Here is a 16,976-nt window from a genome sequence, read left to right on the forward strand (position 1 = left end):
TTAGAAATTCATTTGAGCAAACATTCTTCTGTTTTCTTGATGAATGAATTAAGGTATATGAAGGCTCAAGTTTGAAGAATAAGAAGCCTGTCTAAAGAAAATATTCTGTAGTCTGAAAAAAGTATCTTAATTTTAAATGTCATAATTTGACAAGTTTGGATAATACAAAACCCACAAAATAAGCAACATTTCTGAATCATAAAATATTTAATAATGTATATTTTGGGGGAATATATTGTATATAAAATTTTAGATCACCATATGAAGCAATTTAAACCCTTTTCAAACTAGTACTGTCTTCAATGCTGTATAGATTTATTGCCACTGACACAAGGCCTACTAAAAGCATACATTTTAAACTAATACAAAAGTGGCTTTTTTAATATTAATTTATTGTACACAGCTACTGTTCTGAATATTTGCTAAGTGCAAAAAAACACAGATCACTTTACACTACTGTAGCAACAATGCATTCATATTGTTCATTAGTCCTTAGTAGTCAGCTTGCATAAGATACAAGAAAAAGTACAGTGAAGCTCACAAAATTAAGCCCGTTCTTGCAAAGAAATACACTATAATGGAAAAGACAGAAAAAGGACTATGCACACAACAGATTTTGCTGTTCTTTAATTGAGCTGACTTAAGTGCTGTTTGTTTTTTGTTGTTTTATTTTGGTTTTGTTTTGGTTTTGTGTGTGTGTGTTTGTTTGCTTTTCTATTTTTTGTTGAATCAAACCACATAGACTAGACACAAGTAAAATTAAGAAAGCAGTGGGTAGCTAAAACTTTATGAAGCTTTTTCCTCCCCGCAATTTGTTTTCTTCTACCTGAGGTAGTTACAAAAAAAAAATCATAACTTAAGCACCAGCTAGGACTCACCACTTAGACCTGGTTTGGGGTTTCTTTTCTCCCTTTAAAAAATATTTGTTAGCTCACCAAAACTACTTTTGATGTTAAAGATAGCAGAGATTTAGAGTTCTCACTTCCTGAAGAAAGATGGTGATGGGGAGGAAGAGGATTAGCTGCTTCAAAATGTGACAATAGGTTCACTTCCATCAATCTGTCTCATTCACCGTTGACTTTTAGATGTTTATTCTTCTTTACTGTCTATAAAATCAATGGGAGAAGTATGACAGGATTTGAACACATCATCGTCCTTTACTGTAACCAGGGAAGAACTGGTCAAGTAGCATCTGCAATATCTTGTTAGGAACCATAGTGTAGCTCTTTCCAAGGTCATAGCGGCAGGCAGGACAGGTAAAGACTTCAGCTCGGAAAGAGCGCTGCAAACAGCTCTAGGGCATACAAAGACAAAGAAGTAAAAGTGTTACAGCTTTTGCTTTACATTGAAAATTTAGCTAGAAAAAATTCAGCAGTTGCTAGGAAACAAAGTTTTCCACATTTCCAGGAACAGCAAATTCTTACTGAGTTCACTTGCCATATTTCTGCCTTTACAACTGAAATCATGTACTGAGTCTGGCTGGAATGGAGTTAATTTCCTTCATATCACCCTGTATGATGCTGTGTTTTAGATCTTTGACTAAAGCAGTGTTGATAATACAGCAATGTTTTAGTTATTGCTGAATAATGCTTGCACAGCAACAAGGCTTTCTCTATTTCTCATTCTGCCTCCCCAGCAAGTAGGCCAGAGATGGGCAAGAGGTTGGGAGGGGACACAGCTGGGACGACTGACCCAAACTGACCAAAGGGACATTCCATGCTCAGCAATAAAAACTTGGGAGTTGTCTTTCCAAAGTAGCCATTGCTCAGAGACTCGCTGGGCATCGGTCTACTTGTGGGAGGTGGTGATCGAATGCCTTTGCATCACTTTTTTATTTTCTTTTTTTCTCTTCACTTATTAAACTGTCTTTATCTCAACCCAAGAGTTTTTCTCGCTGTGGGGAGGACTGAGAAAGTAGCTGGTGAGTACTACTTTGCTAGCTAGGGTCAACCCATCACAAAGGACTTAACCAAAGAAATATTTTGATTAGGAGGCAAAGCATTTAGTTTGTCAGGAATTAAGTGTTACTACTGAGATGCTTAATTTTTCCTAGTGGATTCCTGTGGATCAGTCCACAGTTTCTTTCTAGCATTTCTGTGAGAGGGCTGTAAGTATTCCAGAGTTTCATTTCAAGATGTAGCTGAACATACAGGTGTACAGCATTTTATCTAACAATCCATAGCTAATTCATCTTTATGGCATGGCTCAGTCTTTAAGCCTCAAAGGCATGAGTGGAATGAAATAGGTTTAAAATTACAGTATCTAAAAGATAATTATTAACATTGCCTTCTTTTTTTTTGGTTTTCCCAGACTGCAGATGATCCAAGCACGTAAGTTTAAGATGAAAATTTTATGAGGGCAAATCTTTGTCCAAACAACAGCACTGTCTGTCAGTCTATACCTTAAAACAGTAATTGGATGTTTAATAGCTTCAGATTCTATGCTTTGAAGTTGTTGCCATTCAACATTCTCCATGTTTTTTCCACCACTCAGTATATTAACACCCTCATAATACTTTACCTCTATGTAACATGTAGCTCTTTGAAGGAGCAGTCTTGCTCTGTTCTCATTTCTTAAGTACATAAAATTAACTTCATCTTATTGTACCAACATCTAGCTCCTGGAACAAACCAATCCCTAGCATAGCTCCACTAATTACAATGGAATTATGAACTTGACACGTGTCTATAAGGAATTATACTAAAGAAATTTCCAGTAATTTTTGCATAAAATTAAGATTGAATATATAGCAGCCACACAACTGGAAGCAAGCACTTTACATTTCTTGCTCAGACTGATAGCACTAATTATTGTCTTCCTAAAATTTATGTTGGTTTTGCTGATCAACGTCTAGAGGACAAGAACACAACCCAGAGCAATACAGGGATTGTTCTTACTTTACAGATGTTGTGGAGGCACTCTGTTGTCACTGGCTGGTAAACCAGCTCCTGACAGCAGACACACATAAAAGATTGTTCCAATTTCTTCAGGAAATTCTAGTATAGGACAAAAGAAGAGAAAGATAGGACTATTATAGGCACATTCATAAATATGCAAACAAAGAAGGGCAATTTTATTTAAAATTATTAAAGTTTTTTTAAAAAAACTGATTTATCTAACTACTGTAATTATTACCTATAATTAAACTATAAAATCACAGTCAAATTCACAGACCTAAATTGAGTAAAAAATTTGGCCTTCATAGCATTTGGTAAATGCAGATATATACATTCATGAGATACTTGTTTAACATCCTTGTTACTCTTCCCAAACTCATAGTTGGCATGGTCTAATAATGTTACACAACTGCTAGGAGTTTTTAAATCCAATATTCAGTGTGATAGGATAGCTTGACATTGCAAAGATTGCTTACACTGAAACTTTTCTAGTGCAATCTTCAGGTCTCAGTCCAAGTTACAAATTTCCTTCCAAAGCCCACCACCATTACTACTGTATTAATGGACATTTACATAAAGAATCACACACCCTCTGCTATTACCTCTACTTATCTTCTGCTTATTCCCCATATTATTATTGTTCACAGCTCACTCTTATTTCCTCAGAAGTGAACCTCTGTTGTGTTCAATGCAAAGTACACATTTAATAAATTATGTTTATTACATGAAAAAATTTTGGAAGGCTCATCTTATATCCTTCACATCCATGAGAAGTAGTGTGGTTAACAAAGTATTTAGAAAATAAGTCAATGAACAATTAATTTCCCTGCTTTTCCAGAAGTCAGAAAATTAAGGTTTTGAAGGTTATTTGGTTGTACATTACAGAGTGTTTTAAAAAGATGGACCCATTTGCAGTCGACTTCAAATTTGGTCCATCTTTTTGAAACACCCTGTATTTTCATTCAAAACAAAACAGAGGGCCCATCAAGCCTGATTCTTAGCACAAGTCAGAGAATTTGGAAGCTAATATCTATATTTAGTGATCATCACTAGAATTTTGCACATCCATGATGGATAAGTGCTGCTGCTCTGCAAAGGGAGAACAAAGTACTGTATACCTCTTTCACTAAGAAATTCACCTCTGCACCTCCTGGAGGTGTTTAATTGGTTTCTTGAGTCCTCACTGAAATACCCTACAATAGGTAAAAGAACCTTCCTGTTTTTAGTCTTCTCAGAGCAACTCTGAAGAATGTGGGATAAATTTTGTGCCATAGATTTTACACATACAAGCATGCTTAGAGACCTTATTCTCTGGTATTTCAGTAGTCTCAAGCATACTCACTCAAGTATAGAAGTGTAAAAAACAGATCTAAAGTTACTCAAATACAGTTCTTTTCAATAATTTTAATGATATCAGATTCATCTCAACCCCAAACTTATAAAGTTGAAAGGTTGTTTCAAGCATTAAGATTTATATTTTCATTGCACCTATCTAATTGTAATTGCACAATTCCCATTGAAATTTCTATATGGCTATCACCAAAGGCAATCAAAATTATGGGCAGGAATGTATAGGAAAATCTCTTTCTAATAACCGGATTTCTCTTAAGATACTGTTTTCTGTAACTTTGGAAACACATCTACTGTATTTTGTCACATAACTAGGAGTTGAAAATCTATTTATAAACATTGGACAACCCACAGATAAACAACTTATAACTTTACAATATCAGTTCCTAATAAAAGTGTAGTAGCATTATAGCAATAGTAGTACACCAAATGGAAGAACAAGGAGTTACTGGATGCTTTTTCTGTCAATGAAACAAAGTAAATGGCCCCTGGCAATTCCCAAATAAAGTGATTGTGTACATTCATTTTTAGGCATCCATTCTCCATCTAATATTTTGGTTTTTTGCTGACTTAATAGAGACATTTACCATTCTGATATCTTGATTTCTTTTACTTCTCCAAAACATCTGAAATAATTATGAATTGGAACATGAATAAAGCTAATAATGTTCAAGGACATAATATTTTGGAGGATATTCCATCAGAGACTAATTTTTAAAAAATCCACAAGTGTCTTCAAACTTGAACTATCCATTCTATTGTCTTGACAGGTGGGGGAGGGAAGTATTCCCTCTTTTTTACTTAAGGTTCTCTCTACAGTGAGTGGAATAATCTAAACTTCAATTAAAAATATTTTCATTTGGTATCTAAGTCTCAATATGATGATATTTCTTCTGTCTCCTTAAGTGAGTGAAATTACATGCCCCATCTCAAAGAATCACGGAATGGTTGAGTTTGGAAGAGACCTCTGCTAAAGCAGGTTCACCTAGAGCAGATCACACAGGAGTGCATCCAGGTGGGTTTTGAATGTCTCCAGAGGAGACTCCATACCCTCTCTGGGCAGCCTGTTCCAGTTCTCTGTCACCCTCAAAGTAAAGAAGTTTTCCCTCATATTCAGATGAAACCTCCTATGTTTCAGTCTGTGCCTGTTGCCCTTCATCCTGTTGTTGGGCACCACTGAAAAGACTCTGGTCCCATCCTCTTGAAACCCACCCTTGAGATATTCCTAAGTATAAGTAAGCATATTCAACTGTTTCTAAAAACAGATAATATGTATTCGTCAATTTTAAGCAAGTGAATTTGGTTTTAACAAAACCTCATTTCTCTTAACTCTATGTAAAGAAAGGTTAAAAATGAATAATTTAAGCAAGCTGCAAGCATACTGGTCCTTCTTTAAGAGAAGCAAGTACTTCATCCCACAATTTCTGGTTCATACAGTCTTCTTTAATCAGCCACTGCTGTTGCTGGGTCAGTTGGAAAGCCTCTCCTTTCCCTCCATCTCCCATTCTCATGGCTTTGGATGTATTTTTAATCTCCTCTATACCTGTTTAAAATTATGACAAGATACAGTAACAGTGGTAGTCTGAACTCTTAAAAAGGGAAGACAAAATTATTTCTCAAAAGCTAAAACAGGAATCACATCTATGTAATGATGCAATAAAGCTCCAATTCAAATTGCCCAGCTTTATTTTGAACTATAGATCATAACTGCATAGAAGATTGTTAATTTTTCTGTGAAGTTTAAGAAAAAGAAACCTTACAAGTATGGAACAGTAGCATAAGATCCCCAGCTTCCCATTTTATTATTGGGCACTTAGCACTTTACATTTGGATTCCAAATGACTTCCAACTTCCTTGTAGTTTTCCTATATATATATATATATATATATATAACTTGACAGAGCTCTAACACTAAGAAGTAAAAATAAATACCATCATCAATTGTCCTTTTCTGGTTTCCATTACTCTGGTTGGTTGGCTCCTGTTTCACAGTTTGCTTCTTAACCTTATCCTTTTTCTCTTTACTAGCCATGGCTTCCAAATAACCTTCAGGATACTAAAAAAACCCCAAAAACAGATTTAAAACAGAATCCAGTGGCATCCCAAATACTGACATGTCTATTTTCTAAAATAATGTAAACCCCTATGACTACATACTTCAATGATATAAAAATATTTTTAAACCTCTATATAAACAGGAAAGCTTTTACATTAGTATATTTTTAGAAAACTTTAGTTAAGTCAAAGGATCAAATCTAAACCAGATTTTTATTAAAAGGCACGTTATATCCATATCCACAACTCAAACTACACAAAGCTAAATTTGAAGATCACATCATGTAGCAAAACAACACATCCGAAGGAAATTATTGGTTTACTGAGGAAAAAAACTACTTTGATTCTTCCCATCTGCCACAAATTTCACAGTGCCAAAGTCCCTGCCTGAAATATGTTATCTATAATAGTTCCTCAAACATAGGAAACAATTAGAGAAAAATATATAAAAACATATATATTTATTAAATTCTAAGAAGAGACTCAACTATTACAAGAGTTATAAATCTTATCCAGCATAAGGATCACAAAACTGTATCCAAAGTCATAATTTTCTGATCCAAATATACAGAAAAATTTCCTGTTAAGGCAGAAAGCTTCATTCACAAGTCTTTCTGCTTTGCCAATATCATAGTTTTTAAAATTATAGATGATGTATAATATTTTTCATGTTAGACCCTGTCTCATAGTATATGAAAAATGGGGCTTAAATTTAATTCACATTCCTAGTTTTAAAATTTAAGACTCCATTTACTTGAACAGAATATCAGAGCAACTTTGTGAACACTGATTCTGACCTGTACACTCAGACCCAGTTTCTTTGACCGTTCCATCCCTTCTGAAGTCCATGGTGCAGGTTCAATATCATCTCTCCTCAGAAGATAGCGCCAAACTAAGAACCCACATTTCCCAATTTCTGGCCAATATTTTACCACCTAAGGATAAATAACAACAGGTTTATGTTTTTTCTATCACAATAGATCCTCAAATCTAATTTAAGAAATTCTCTTTGATTTGCTTGGGAACATGTTAGCACAAACAATGGCTATGTGCTTTGCCCTGGCACTGATGCCATTACTGTGCTGGGGGAGCTATCTTGTGGAGAGGATGAGGGAATACACCTACCTCTTCCTACCCAGGATTGATGCAGGTGGTTTATTCTTGGGTTTGTGGAATCTGTTGTTGTCCTAGCATAAGAGGAGTGAGTGAGTGAGGCGATACTGAAACATGACCTGAAGGGGCCAGTCCCTGCATGGCAGAGTGTGTGGAAGGATTTGGGCAGATTCCTAGGGCAGTTATCACCTCCCATAGCCTAGGGTTTTACACCTGAACAGGCAAGTAATCCTGTTGAATTGATATGCTACCTGATAGAAGGGTGCCTTGCCTATCTCAATGAAGATAAGCAGCTTCTAACACTGTACTGGAGCTTAGCCTGCACCTATCGAGCAACCTTTCAGCACTATCAGAGGACTGTGGTTAAGACAGGGACCCAAACCACTTCTGAGAATGCCATGACTGAGACTGGAATACAAACTACATCTAAGAACACGATAGCTGAGACAAGGAACCCAAATTCCAAATACAGTAATTGCCCCAGTAGTGAAAAAGAAACAGCAGACAAGGAGGTCGATGGGTCCATATCATCAATTAGTAAGGGAGGAGGAGGAAGGGGCTGATTGGGAAGCAGGTCCTTCAGCCAAGAAATTGGAAAAAGAAGTCAGAGAAATCAGACAACAGGTCGAAACTACCTGGTCCCTGACTTCAAACGAACTTTGACACATGTGGAAAGATTACAGTGGCCAGCCAGGTGAGCAGATTGCCGCCTGGCTGCTCCAGTGCTGGGATAGTGGGGATGACAGTCAGCACCTGGAAGGCAAGGAAGCCCAAAAACTGGGATATCTTGCTAGACACTGGGGAACTGAGAGAGGAACTGGGAAAGAGGCAACAATTCTCAGTCTCTGGAAACAGTTCCTGTCAAGTGTGAGGGCAAGATACTTGTTCAAGGAAGATCTTGTGAATTACCAATGAATGAGGACTACCACTGATGAAGGCATCCAGTACCTGAGAGAATTAGTGGTGCTGGAAGCTATATACAGTGATCTAGACAACTATGAGGTCTCCAAAGATCCAGAGGATGTCCTGTGCATATAGGCCATGTGGAGGAAGGTGATTCAAAGTTCCCCAGCATCATAATCTAACAGCTTGGCAACAATGTATTGCCCAGATGTGGATACACCAACTGTGGAGAGGGCATCTTCCTGGTTCCAAAATTTTTAAGAAAATAACTGTCCCTCCTCATCCCTATGGGTCAGCACCTTGTGTGTCAGGGGTACCCCATGGAGTCAGTCCCCTCCTGCCCCATTCAGAGGGAGAGGGAGCCCCAGGTGCATGCCATGTGGTGCACTCTGGTTCTTCTTGTGTGACCAGGGGAAGGACATGAAGAAGTGGAATGATGAGCCCACCTTTAAGCTGGAAGCCTGTGTACATGAATTGAGAGGGAAGACAGCTGCTAAGAAGGTAAGACAGAAGCTAAGAATCTGCTAAGAAGTCACTCGATAAAGCTGCCAGCTTAGTTGCTGTAGAGACACAAGAAGGCAACCAGTGATCTCCCAGACATAGAGGAAGGACAGAGATGACCTCCCTTGATTCTGGTAAGGGGACCTCTGGTCTGGCACTGCAGGGGTCAGACAGTGAATACTCCAACCAGGAACAGGAACAGAAGGTCCCTGCCTTTAGCCAGGGGGAGGAAAGGGATGACTGGGTATACTGGACTGTGTGAATTCGATGGTCTGGCACATCAAACTCACAGAAGTATAAGACTTTGGTAGACACTAATGCACAGTGTATGCTGATGCTGTCAGGGTATAGGGGCAAAGAACCCAACCGGATTCCTGGAGTGACAGGGGGATGCCAAGAATTGTCTGTATTAGAGGCTAAGGCCAGCTTAACAGGAGAGAAGGGGCAAAAATACCCCACTGTGACCAGCCTGGAGGCCCTGTGTGTCCTTGGCATAGACTACCTCAGAAGAAGGTACTTCAAGGACCCAATAGGGTACCGATGGTCTTTTGGTGTAGCCATCATGAATAAAAAGAAGATGAAACAGCTATCTACCTTTCCTGGCCTCTCAGAAGATCCCTCCATTGTGGGCTTGCTGTGAGTTGAAGAACAGCAGGTGCCAATTGCTACCATGACAGTGAAGCAACAGCAATATCACATCATCCAAGACTCCCTGGTTCCCATCCATGACCTGATTTGTTGACTGGAGAGCAAAGTGGTGATCAGCAAGACTTGCTCACCATTTAATAGTCCCATATAGCCAGTCCAAAAGTCTGACAGAGGGTAGAGGTTAACAGTGGATTATTGTGGCCTGAATGAAGTCATGCCACCTCTGAGTGCTGCCATACAGGACATGCTAGAGCTCAAATACAAACTGAAGTCAAAGGCAGCCACAACTGATATTGTCAATGCATTTTTCTTGATCCCTTTGCCAGCAGAGTGCAGGCCACAGTCTGCTTTCACATGGAGAGGTGTCCAGTACACCTGGAATAAACTACCCCAGGGATGTGCCCTGATTTTGGCTGGGATAGAGTTAATTTTCTTTCTAGTAAATTGTATAGTGCTGTGTTTTGGATTTAGTATGAGAAGAATGTTGATAACACACTGATGTTTCAGTTGTTCCTAAGCAGTCAAGGACTTTTCAGCTTCTCATACTGGCCTGCCAATGAGAAGGCAAGGAATGCACAAAAGGTTGGGAGGAGACATAGCTGGGAGAGCTAATTGCAGCTGACCAAAGGGATATTCCATACCATATGATACCACACTCAGTATATAAAGCTGGGGGAAGAGGAAGGAAGTGGGGGATGTTCAGAGAGATGTAATTCCCAAGAAACCATTACACATAATGAAGCCCTGCTTTCCTGGCATGGCTGAATACCTGCCTGTCAATGGGAAGTGAATTAATTTCTTGTTTTCCTTTGCTTGTGTGCATGGCTTTTGCTTTACCTATTGAACTGTCTTTATCTCAACCCACGTGTTTTCTCACTTTTGTTCTTTTGATTCTCTCCCCCATCCCACCACGGGGGAGTTAGTGAGCAGCTGTGTGATGCTTAGTTGCCAGCTGGGGTTAAACCATGACAGAGTGGAAGCACGTCTGTCATGGACTGATCCAGACTACACCAGAATAGGGTGAAGCCCCTGAGCACCTGCAATACATTGATGACATCATTGTGTGGGGCAAGAAAGTGAAGGAAGTGTTTAAAAAGGTAAAAGAATAATCCAGATTCTTCTGAAAGCTGATTTTGCCATAAGACAAAGCAAAGACCTGCACAAGACATCCAGTTTTGGGGAAAAAAATAACAAGACAGACATTGTCACAGATCCAAGGGATGTGATCAATAAGATAGCAGCTATGTTCCCATCAGCTAACAAGGAAGAAACACAAGCTTTCCTAGGCCTTGTGGGATTCTAGAGGACACATATTCCAGGTTATAGTCAGCTTGTGAGCCCTCTCTATTGAGTGACCTGAAAAAACTAGTATTTTGAGTGGAGCCATGAGCAACAGCAAGCTTTTGAGCAGATCAAAGAGGAGACAGCTTGTGAGGTAGCTCTTGGTCTTGTCTATACAGGACCGGCTATTCAAAATATGATCTACACTGCAGTTAGGGAGCATGGTCTCACCTGGAGACTCCAGCAGAAAACACCAGGCGAAACCTGAGATTGACCTCCAGGGTTTTGGAGCTGGGGGTATTAAGTGTCAGAAGCCCACTACACCCCAACTGAAAAAGAGATACTAGCAGCATATGAGGGAGTTCAAGCTGCTTCAGAAGTTGTTGGTACAGAAGCACAGCTCCTCTGAGCAGATGGAGCTAAAAGAGCTGGTGGAGCTAAAAGAGGAGGTAGAAAGGTTGCAAAGTATCAGGGAGGCAGAGAAAGAAATAGACTGGTGGGATCAAGAGCCTGGCCTCCCTGAGACATGAAAGGCCACCACCAAGTAACCAAGATCAAGAGAGTCCATTACCCTCCTCCCAAATGACTGAAGACAGTAGGTCAAGGCAAAGGGGTGAATGGAAACAAGTCCACACCCGAGGTAGCAGGCGAAACATCCCCACGTCCACAAGAAAGAAAAAGAGGATTACAGTTGTAGGTGACTCTCTTCTGGGGGTTACAGAGGGTCCAATATACCAGAAGGACCCTCCTCTGCTGTCTTCCTGGGGCCTGGGTTAAGGACATGGCCAGGAAACTTCCTAGCCTGATATGGCCCTTGGACTACTACCCATTACTGGTTTTTCATGTGGATGGTGATGACGTTGTGACCCGTAATCCAAGGACAATTAAAAGAGACTTCAGGGCCTTGGGACGGTTGGTGAGGGAATCAGATGCACAGGCTATTTTCTCCTCTCTTCTTCCAGTCGTGGGCAGTGACATTAGAAGAAAAAGATGGGTGCACTCTATTAACACATGGCTCTGTGCTTGGTGTCACCTCCACGATTTTGGCCTTTTTGATAATGGGATGGCCTAAATGGCACTGGGTTTGCTGGTGTGGGATGGAGTTCATCTTACAAATTATGGGAAGTGGGTCTTTGCACACAAGCTAGCAGGGATCATTGACAGGGCTTTAAACTAGATATGATGGGGGAGGGGGATGTAATCGGGTTCGCCCGTGACATGATGTGGGATGAGACAGCAAGCATAGAGGGGCAAGGACAAGCAGGCTCTAAACTGATGAGTTTGGGGAATAAGAAATAGATACAATGGGATGGTTAGAAGATATATAAATGTATTAAATTATGCGAGACCTGAACATGATGCAAATGGTGTGGAATAAGGGGTGGAGATTGTGTTGGGTCTGTCTGGGATGGAGTTAACTTTCCCCATAGCAGCCCTCACAGTGTTGTGCTTTGTATTTGTAGCTAGAAGGGTGTTGACAACAAAGTAATGTTTTGGCTACTGCTGAACAGTGATCCCACAGCATCAAGGCTGTCTCTCCAACCACTCCCCATACCCTGACCCCAAAGGCCAGTAGGTTGGGGGTGAGCAAGAGGTTGGGAGGGGGCATAGCCAGGACAGCTGACCCAAGCTGATCAAAGGGATATTCCATACCATATGACACTGTGCTTCAGCGATAAAAGCTAAGAGAAAGGAGGAGGAAGGGGAGCGTTTGTTATTAAGACAATTCTCTTCCTAAGTATCTGCTGTGCATACTGAGGCCCTACTTCCCAAGAAGTGGCTGGACACTGCCTGCTGATGGAAAGTAGAAAATAAACTTTTTTTGTTTTCTGTTGCTTCCATGCACAGTCTTTTATTTTCTTTATTGAATGACCTTTATCTCGACCCATGAGTTTTTAATCTCATTTTCTCCATGTCGCACTGAGGAGGGGGAGTGATAGAGCAGCTTCGTGGGCACCTGGAAGCCAAACTAAGGTCAACCCCATGTTTAACAGCATAGGGTCCAGTATCGATCCCTGGGGGACCCCACTTGTGGCGGGCCTGAGTAAAAACCATTGATCGCCACCCTCTGAGGGTGGCCTGTTAGCCAATTTCCTACCCACCTTGCAGACTACCCATCCAATTTGTATCTTGCCCATTTGTCCAGGAGAAGTCTGTGGGAAACAGTGTTGAACACTTTGCTGAAGTCCAGGTAAACAACATCCACTGGTCTCTCCATGTCAACAGAAGATGTTATTTTGTTGTAGAAGGTGATCAGGTTAGTCTGGCAAGATTTGCCTTTGATAAATCCATGTTGGCTTTTCCCAATTACCTGTTTTATTAGGTTTGTGATAGTTTCTAGGAGGACTCATTCCATTACTTTCCCAGGGACTGAAGAAAGATTAATAGGCCTGCAGTTTCCTGGGTCCTCTTTTGGGCCCTTCTTGTAGAAGGGTATGACATTTATCTTGTCCCAGTCATCAGGGACATCCCCTGATCTCCGTGACTCTTCAAAGATTATAAGCAGCGGCCTTGCAACAATGTCAGCCACTTCTAACACCCTGGGGTGGATTCTGTCCAGGCCCATAGATTTATGTGGGTTGAGCCCTTGCAAGAGGCTGCAGATGAGCCCTTATTCTACTACTGGTGAGTCAACACGTGTTGTCGCAGCTACTTGATCTTCTGATCTGGGGTCCAGCTATGCCAGTAAAAACAGAGGCAAAGAAGGTACTGAGAACCTCTGCCTTGTCAGCACTGTTTGTCACTAGTTTTCCTGCCCTGTTTAGCAATGGGCCTGTCTTCCCTGTGCTTCTGCTTATTGCTCACATACCTGAAGAACCCTTTCTTCTTGTTGACATCTCTGGTCAATTTCAGTTCTAGCTGAGCTTTAGCCTTCCCGAGTGCATCTCTGCATGCCCTAGCAAGTTTCTTGTAGTCCTCAATGGATATTTGGCCACCTTTCCATAGCCAGTATGCTTCTTTTTTTGCCTTTAAGCACAACCAAAAGCTCATTATTAAGCCAGGGTGGTCTCTTGTTCTGCCTCCTTCCTTTCCCTTTGTAGGGAATGGACTGTTCTTGTGCTTCCAGGAAGCTGTTCTTGAATAACACCCAGCACTCACAAACTCCTTTGTTCTCCATGGATGCTTCCCATGCAATCCCTTGCAGCTGGGCTCTGAGCGTATTGAAGTTGGCTCCAGGGTCTTTGTCCTACTACTGTTCTTCAGCATGCTTGGCAGGATCTTAAACTCCACAATGTTGTGATTGCTGTAGTTATGTTGTCAAGGAAGTCTTCTCAGTTTGTGATCAGTAAATCTAGCAGTTCCTGGTTGGCATGTCCAGCATCTATAGCAGGAAGCAGTCCTCAATGCATTCCAGGAACCTGATGGACAACTTTTGCACTGCTGTGTTGTTTTTCCAACAAATGTCTGGATAATTGAAGTCTCCCATGAGGACAAGGTTTTGTTGGGCTGAGAATTCCTTGAACAGCCAAAGTAAGGTTTCGTAGGCCTCGTCATCCTGATTGGGTGGTTGATAACAGATACCTGTCATAAGATCACCCTTGATGACAATCCCTCCAGATAGAACTTTTGTGGTCTCCATAGCTCATCTCCATACATTCAAATTTCTCTTTTTTACATAAAGTGCAACTCCAGCTCCTCTTCTTCCATTCCCATCTTTCTGAAAGAGTTTGTAGCTATCCATTGTGGTCTTCTATGAACTTGAGATGGATGGACTTGCATTGGTGAGCACTTGAGCTGTCTGGACTTAGAGTTCTTGACTTTGGAGAGGGTTGAGGAGCATGCCTCACATTCCAGATCTTGGCTCCTGTCAAGCAGCAAACTTCCCTTGACTGTTTATCAGGATGGTAGATGGGTGTGCCTCCATGCCTCTCAGCAGAGTCGCCTGCTACTAACACTCACTGCTTCCTTTTGCAGCTTTTAGTATGTACTGCTGGTGCGGTTTCTCCCTGTGAATCTTGCTCATTGGTTTTATCTGCTGCCAAGACTTTGTATCTGTTGCTGGTTGGTACATATGAGGAAATGGGTAGGAGTGATATCCTGTTCCCACGAGTCACCAGAGACTATGATGCCTCTTTCTCCAAGGTGCTGTCTCTTTGTTGTTGACAGTCTTTGTCTGGTAGTCCTTGGAGGTTAGTGCCACAGGGCCCTAATATTTCTTCTTGCAAAGTCTCAAATAATACTCTGTTTCTTGTTCCTCCCTCCCTAATACAGTGTAACCTGCTGAATTCCTCCTGCAGCTCCTCCACGTGCTGCCTGAGTGACTCCACCAGAGCACACTTTGCACAGGTGGAGCTTGCACTCCCCTCCGCTCAGGAAGCAGAGGTACAGTTTTGCAGCCCTCCACCTGGACAGCAGCTTCCCTAATAGGAAGCTCTGTCTGTGTGGCTGGGTCCACTAGTCCCAGGGTAGCCTGGCTAGATATTAATAGATGGGCTCCCAGCTGATACGAAGCACAGCCCTTGCCTGGTCTCTACCACTGGCAGTCTCAAAACACTGTCTAATGAGCTCTTCTAGTTCTCTGGAGACCTTAAGCTGCCAGGTAGGCTTGCACAGCCACCAGCTATCTGGGGTAACCATCAGGGCTGCACCCTAAGCCTGTGGGTGAGCAGAGCAGGAAGCAGCTTGATAACTGGCAGAGTGCGCAGCCCTTCCCACATGTACATCCACATGAACTGCTGTGCAATCTGTCAGTGCCACAGTTGGAATGGAATAGAACACTTCCATTTCATTTCACTACAGAATGAGGTAGGCTAAACCATCCTCATGGTAACAAAAGAATTATTCCTCCAAAAGCAATAATGAAGTGTTTGCTATATAGCACAAAAGGCTCTTAAGAAACATGTTTTAAGAAAAATGTAATGCTGTATATACAGTAAAAATCATAATACCTTGTAAATGCCATCATATCTGTTGCCTTCCTCTGGAGCATATTTGCTGATCCGTCGTCCTTTTGAACTGCGCACTACTCGGACAGGCTTACCAGCTCTCCAGTTCTTAGACTCTGCTCCATTTTTATCATCCAATGGGGCATCACAGTTAAGGGCCAATGCCCTGAAAATCACATAAAATATCTTCATAAGATATATGGCTTCATACAGCATACTATTGAGAATTAGTGTGACAAGATCAAATTCATTTGCCTTATCCAGTTCTGTTTACTAAGCAGAAGAATTTGCAGTGAATTCTTCAGTAGACTGCAATGCCAATGGAAGCAATGAGATCAACTCTACCATGTGTGAGAATGGGAATAGGAATACAATATATTTAGTTCCAAATGTTTACAATGAAAACTCAGCTAATACAGTTAAATAAACCAATCCCTTCAGGTGTAATATTTTTTTCATTTTTAACATTATTTATTTCTCAAGTAAGAAGGATATTTTAAAAGTTGTAACAGTAGGCTCCAGCTTGCTCTGAGTCTCTCCTGAAGCATTCATTTTTAGCCACTATTTATATAGGTGTCCTATTCTAGACACTTGGAGTAAGATAGTATTAATACCTCCCTGGCTAAACAGTTTGAACATAAAATATTTTTATAGTCATACATTGATTTGAGTGTGAATGAACAAAAGTCTCTGGAATCAGGTTCAAACCCAACCATGGACCACAAAAGAAACAACAGTGCTCAGAAAAATATGGCAAAATCTACAGCCCAGAATATACAGAAAAGTAAAGAAAGGTGAAGTAATGCACGTTTTAAAAGTATTTATTTTGTACAGACAAAATAAGAAAACATTCTGGACAAACAAAAAACCAATTCTGATTCTATTACATGCAACCATAGTTTCCTCCTTCAGTCATCATGAGGGTTAAGAACATTAGACACAAAGCAAGGACTACCATCAGCCAGTCAAAATGGATAACCGATAGCACCATGTTATACTCCATGCACCCTAACTACTACAAAGCAACCAGACACACACTTTGCCAATGGCTTTCACAACCATTTGCTGAGAGCAGAGGAATGGCAAGACAGGAGCCCTAGGTTTTATTTCAGGTTCCAAGAAAAAAGTTTGCTTTAATGATTAAAAGCCATTTTAAACCTGCTGCCCAAATCTATTTTATCTCTCTTCTTTCCATGCTCTTGTTTCTCCTACATCTATCTCCCTTTCCTCCATCAGTATCCCAGTCAGGCTTTTCTTCTTTCTCCTCTAAGTACCAGCACAAAGCCTGAAAGTATGCTGCCCCACTCAATTTTGGTGCTTGACAGAAGCACAGGACATTCAA

General features: G+C 40.8%; 1 protein-coding gene across 1 annotated transcript in view; it reads right to left on the bottom strand.

The window, feature by feature from the left end:
* Nucleotides 1-1,147: 1,147 nt before the first annotated feature.
* The window catches only part of LOC308051405 (E3 ubiquitin-protein ligase UHRF2-like), a gene marked incomplete at both ends in the record, with an annotated part of 100,304 nt that continues 84,475 nt past the window's right edge, over nucleotides 1,148-16,976 (bottom strand). The window contains 6 exons of the mRNA XM_080361836.1: nucleotides 1,148-1,294; nucleotides 2,898-2,996; nucleotides 5,630-5,790; nucleotides 6,180-6,303; nucleotides 7,100-7,237; nucleotides 15,638-15,800. Of these exons, the coding sequence (XP_080217962.1) occupies nucleotides 1,148-1,294; nucleotides 2,898-2,996; nucleotides 5,630-5,790; nucleotides 6,180-6,303; nucleotides 7,100-7,237; nucleotides 15,638-15,800 (832 nt within the window). The remainder of the gene's footprint in view (nucleotides 1,295-2,897; nucleotides 2,997-5,629; nucleotides 5,791-6,179; nucleotides 6,304-7,099; nucleotides 7,238-15,637; nucleotides 15,801-16,976) is intronic.

The sequence above is a fragment of the Nesoenas mayeri genome (assembly GCF_963082525.1).
Source record: "Nesoenas mayeri genome assembly, chromosome: W".
Taxonomy (NCBI): Eukaryota; Metazoa; Chordata; class Aves; order Columbiformes; family Columbidae; genus Nesoenas; species Nesoenas mayeri.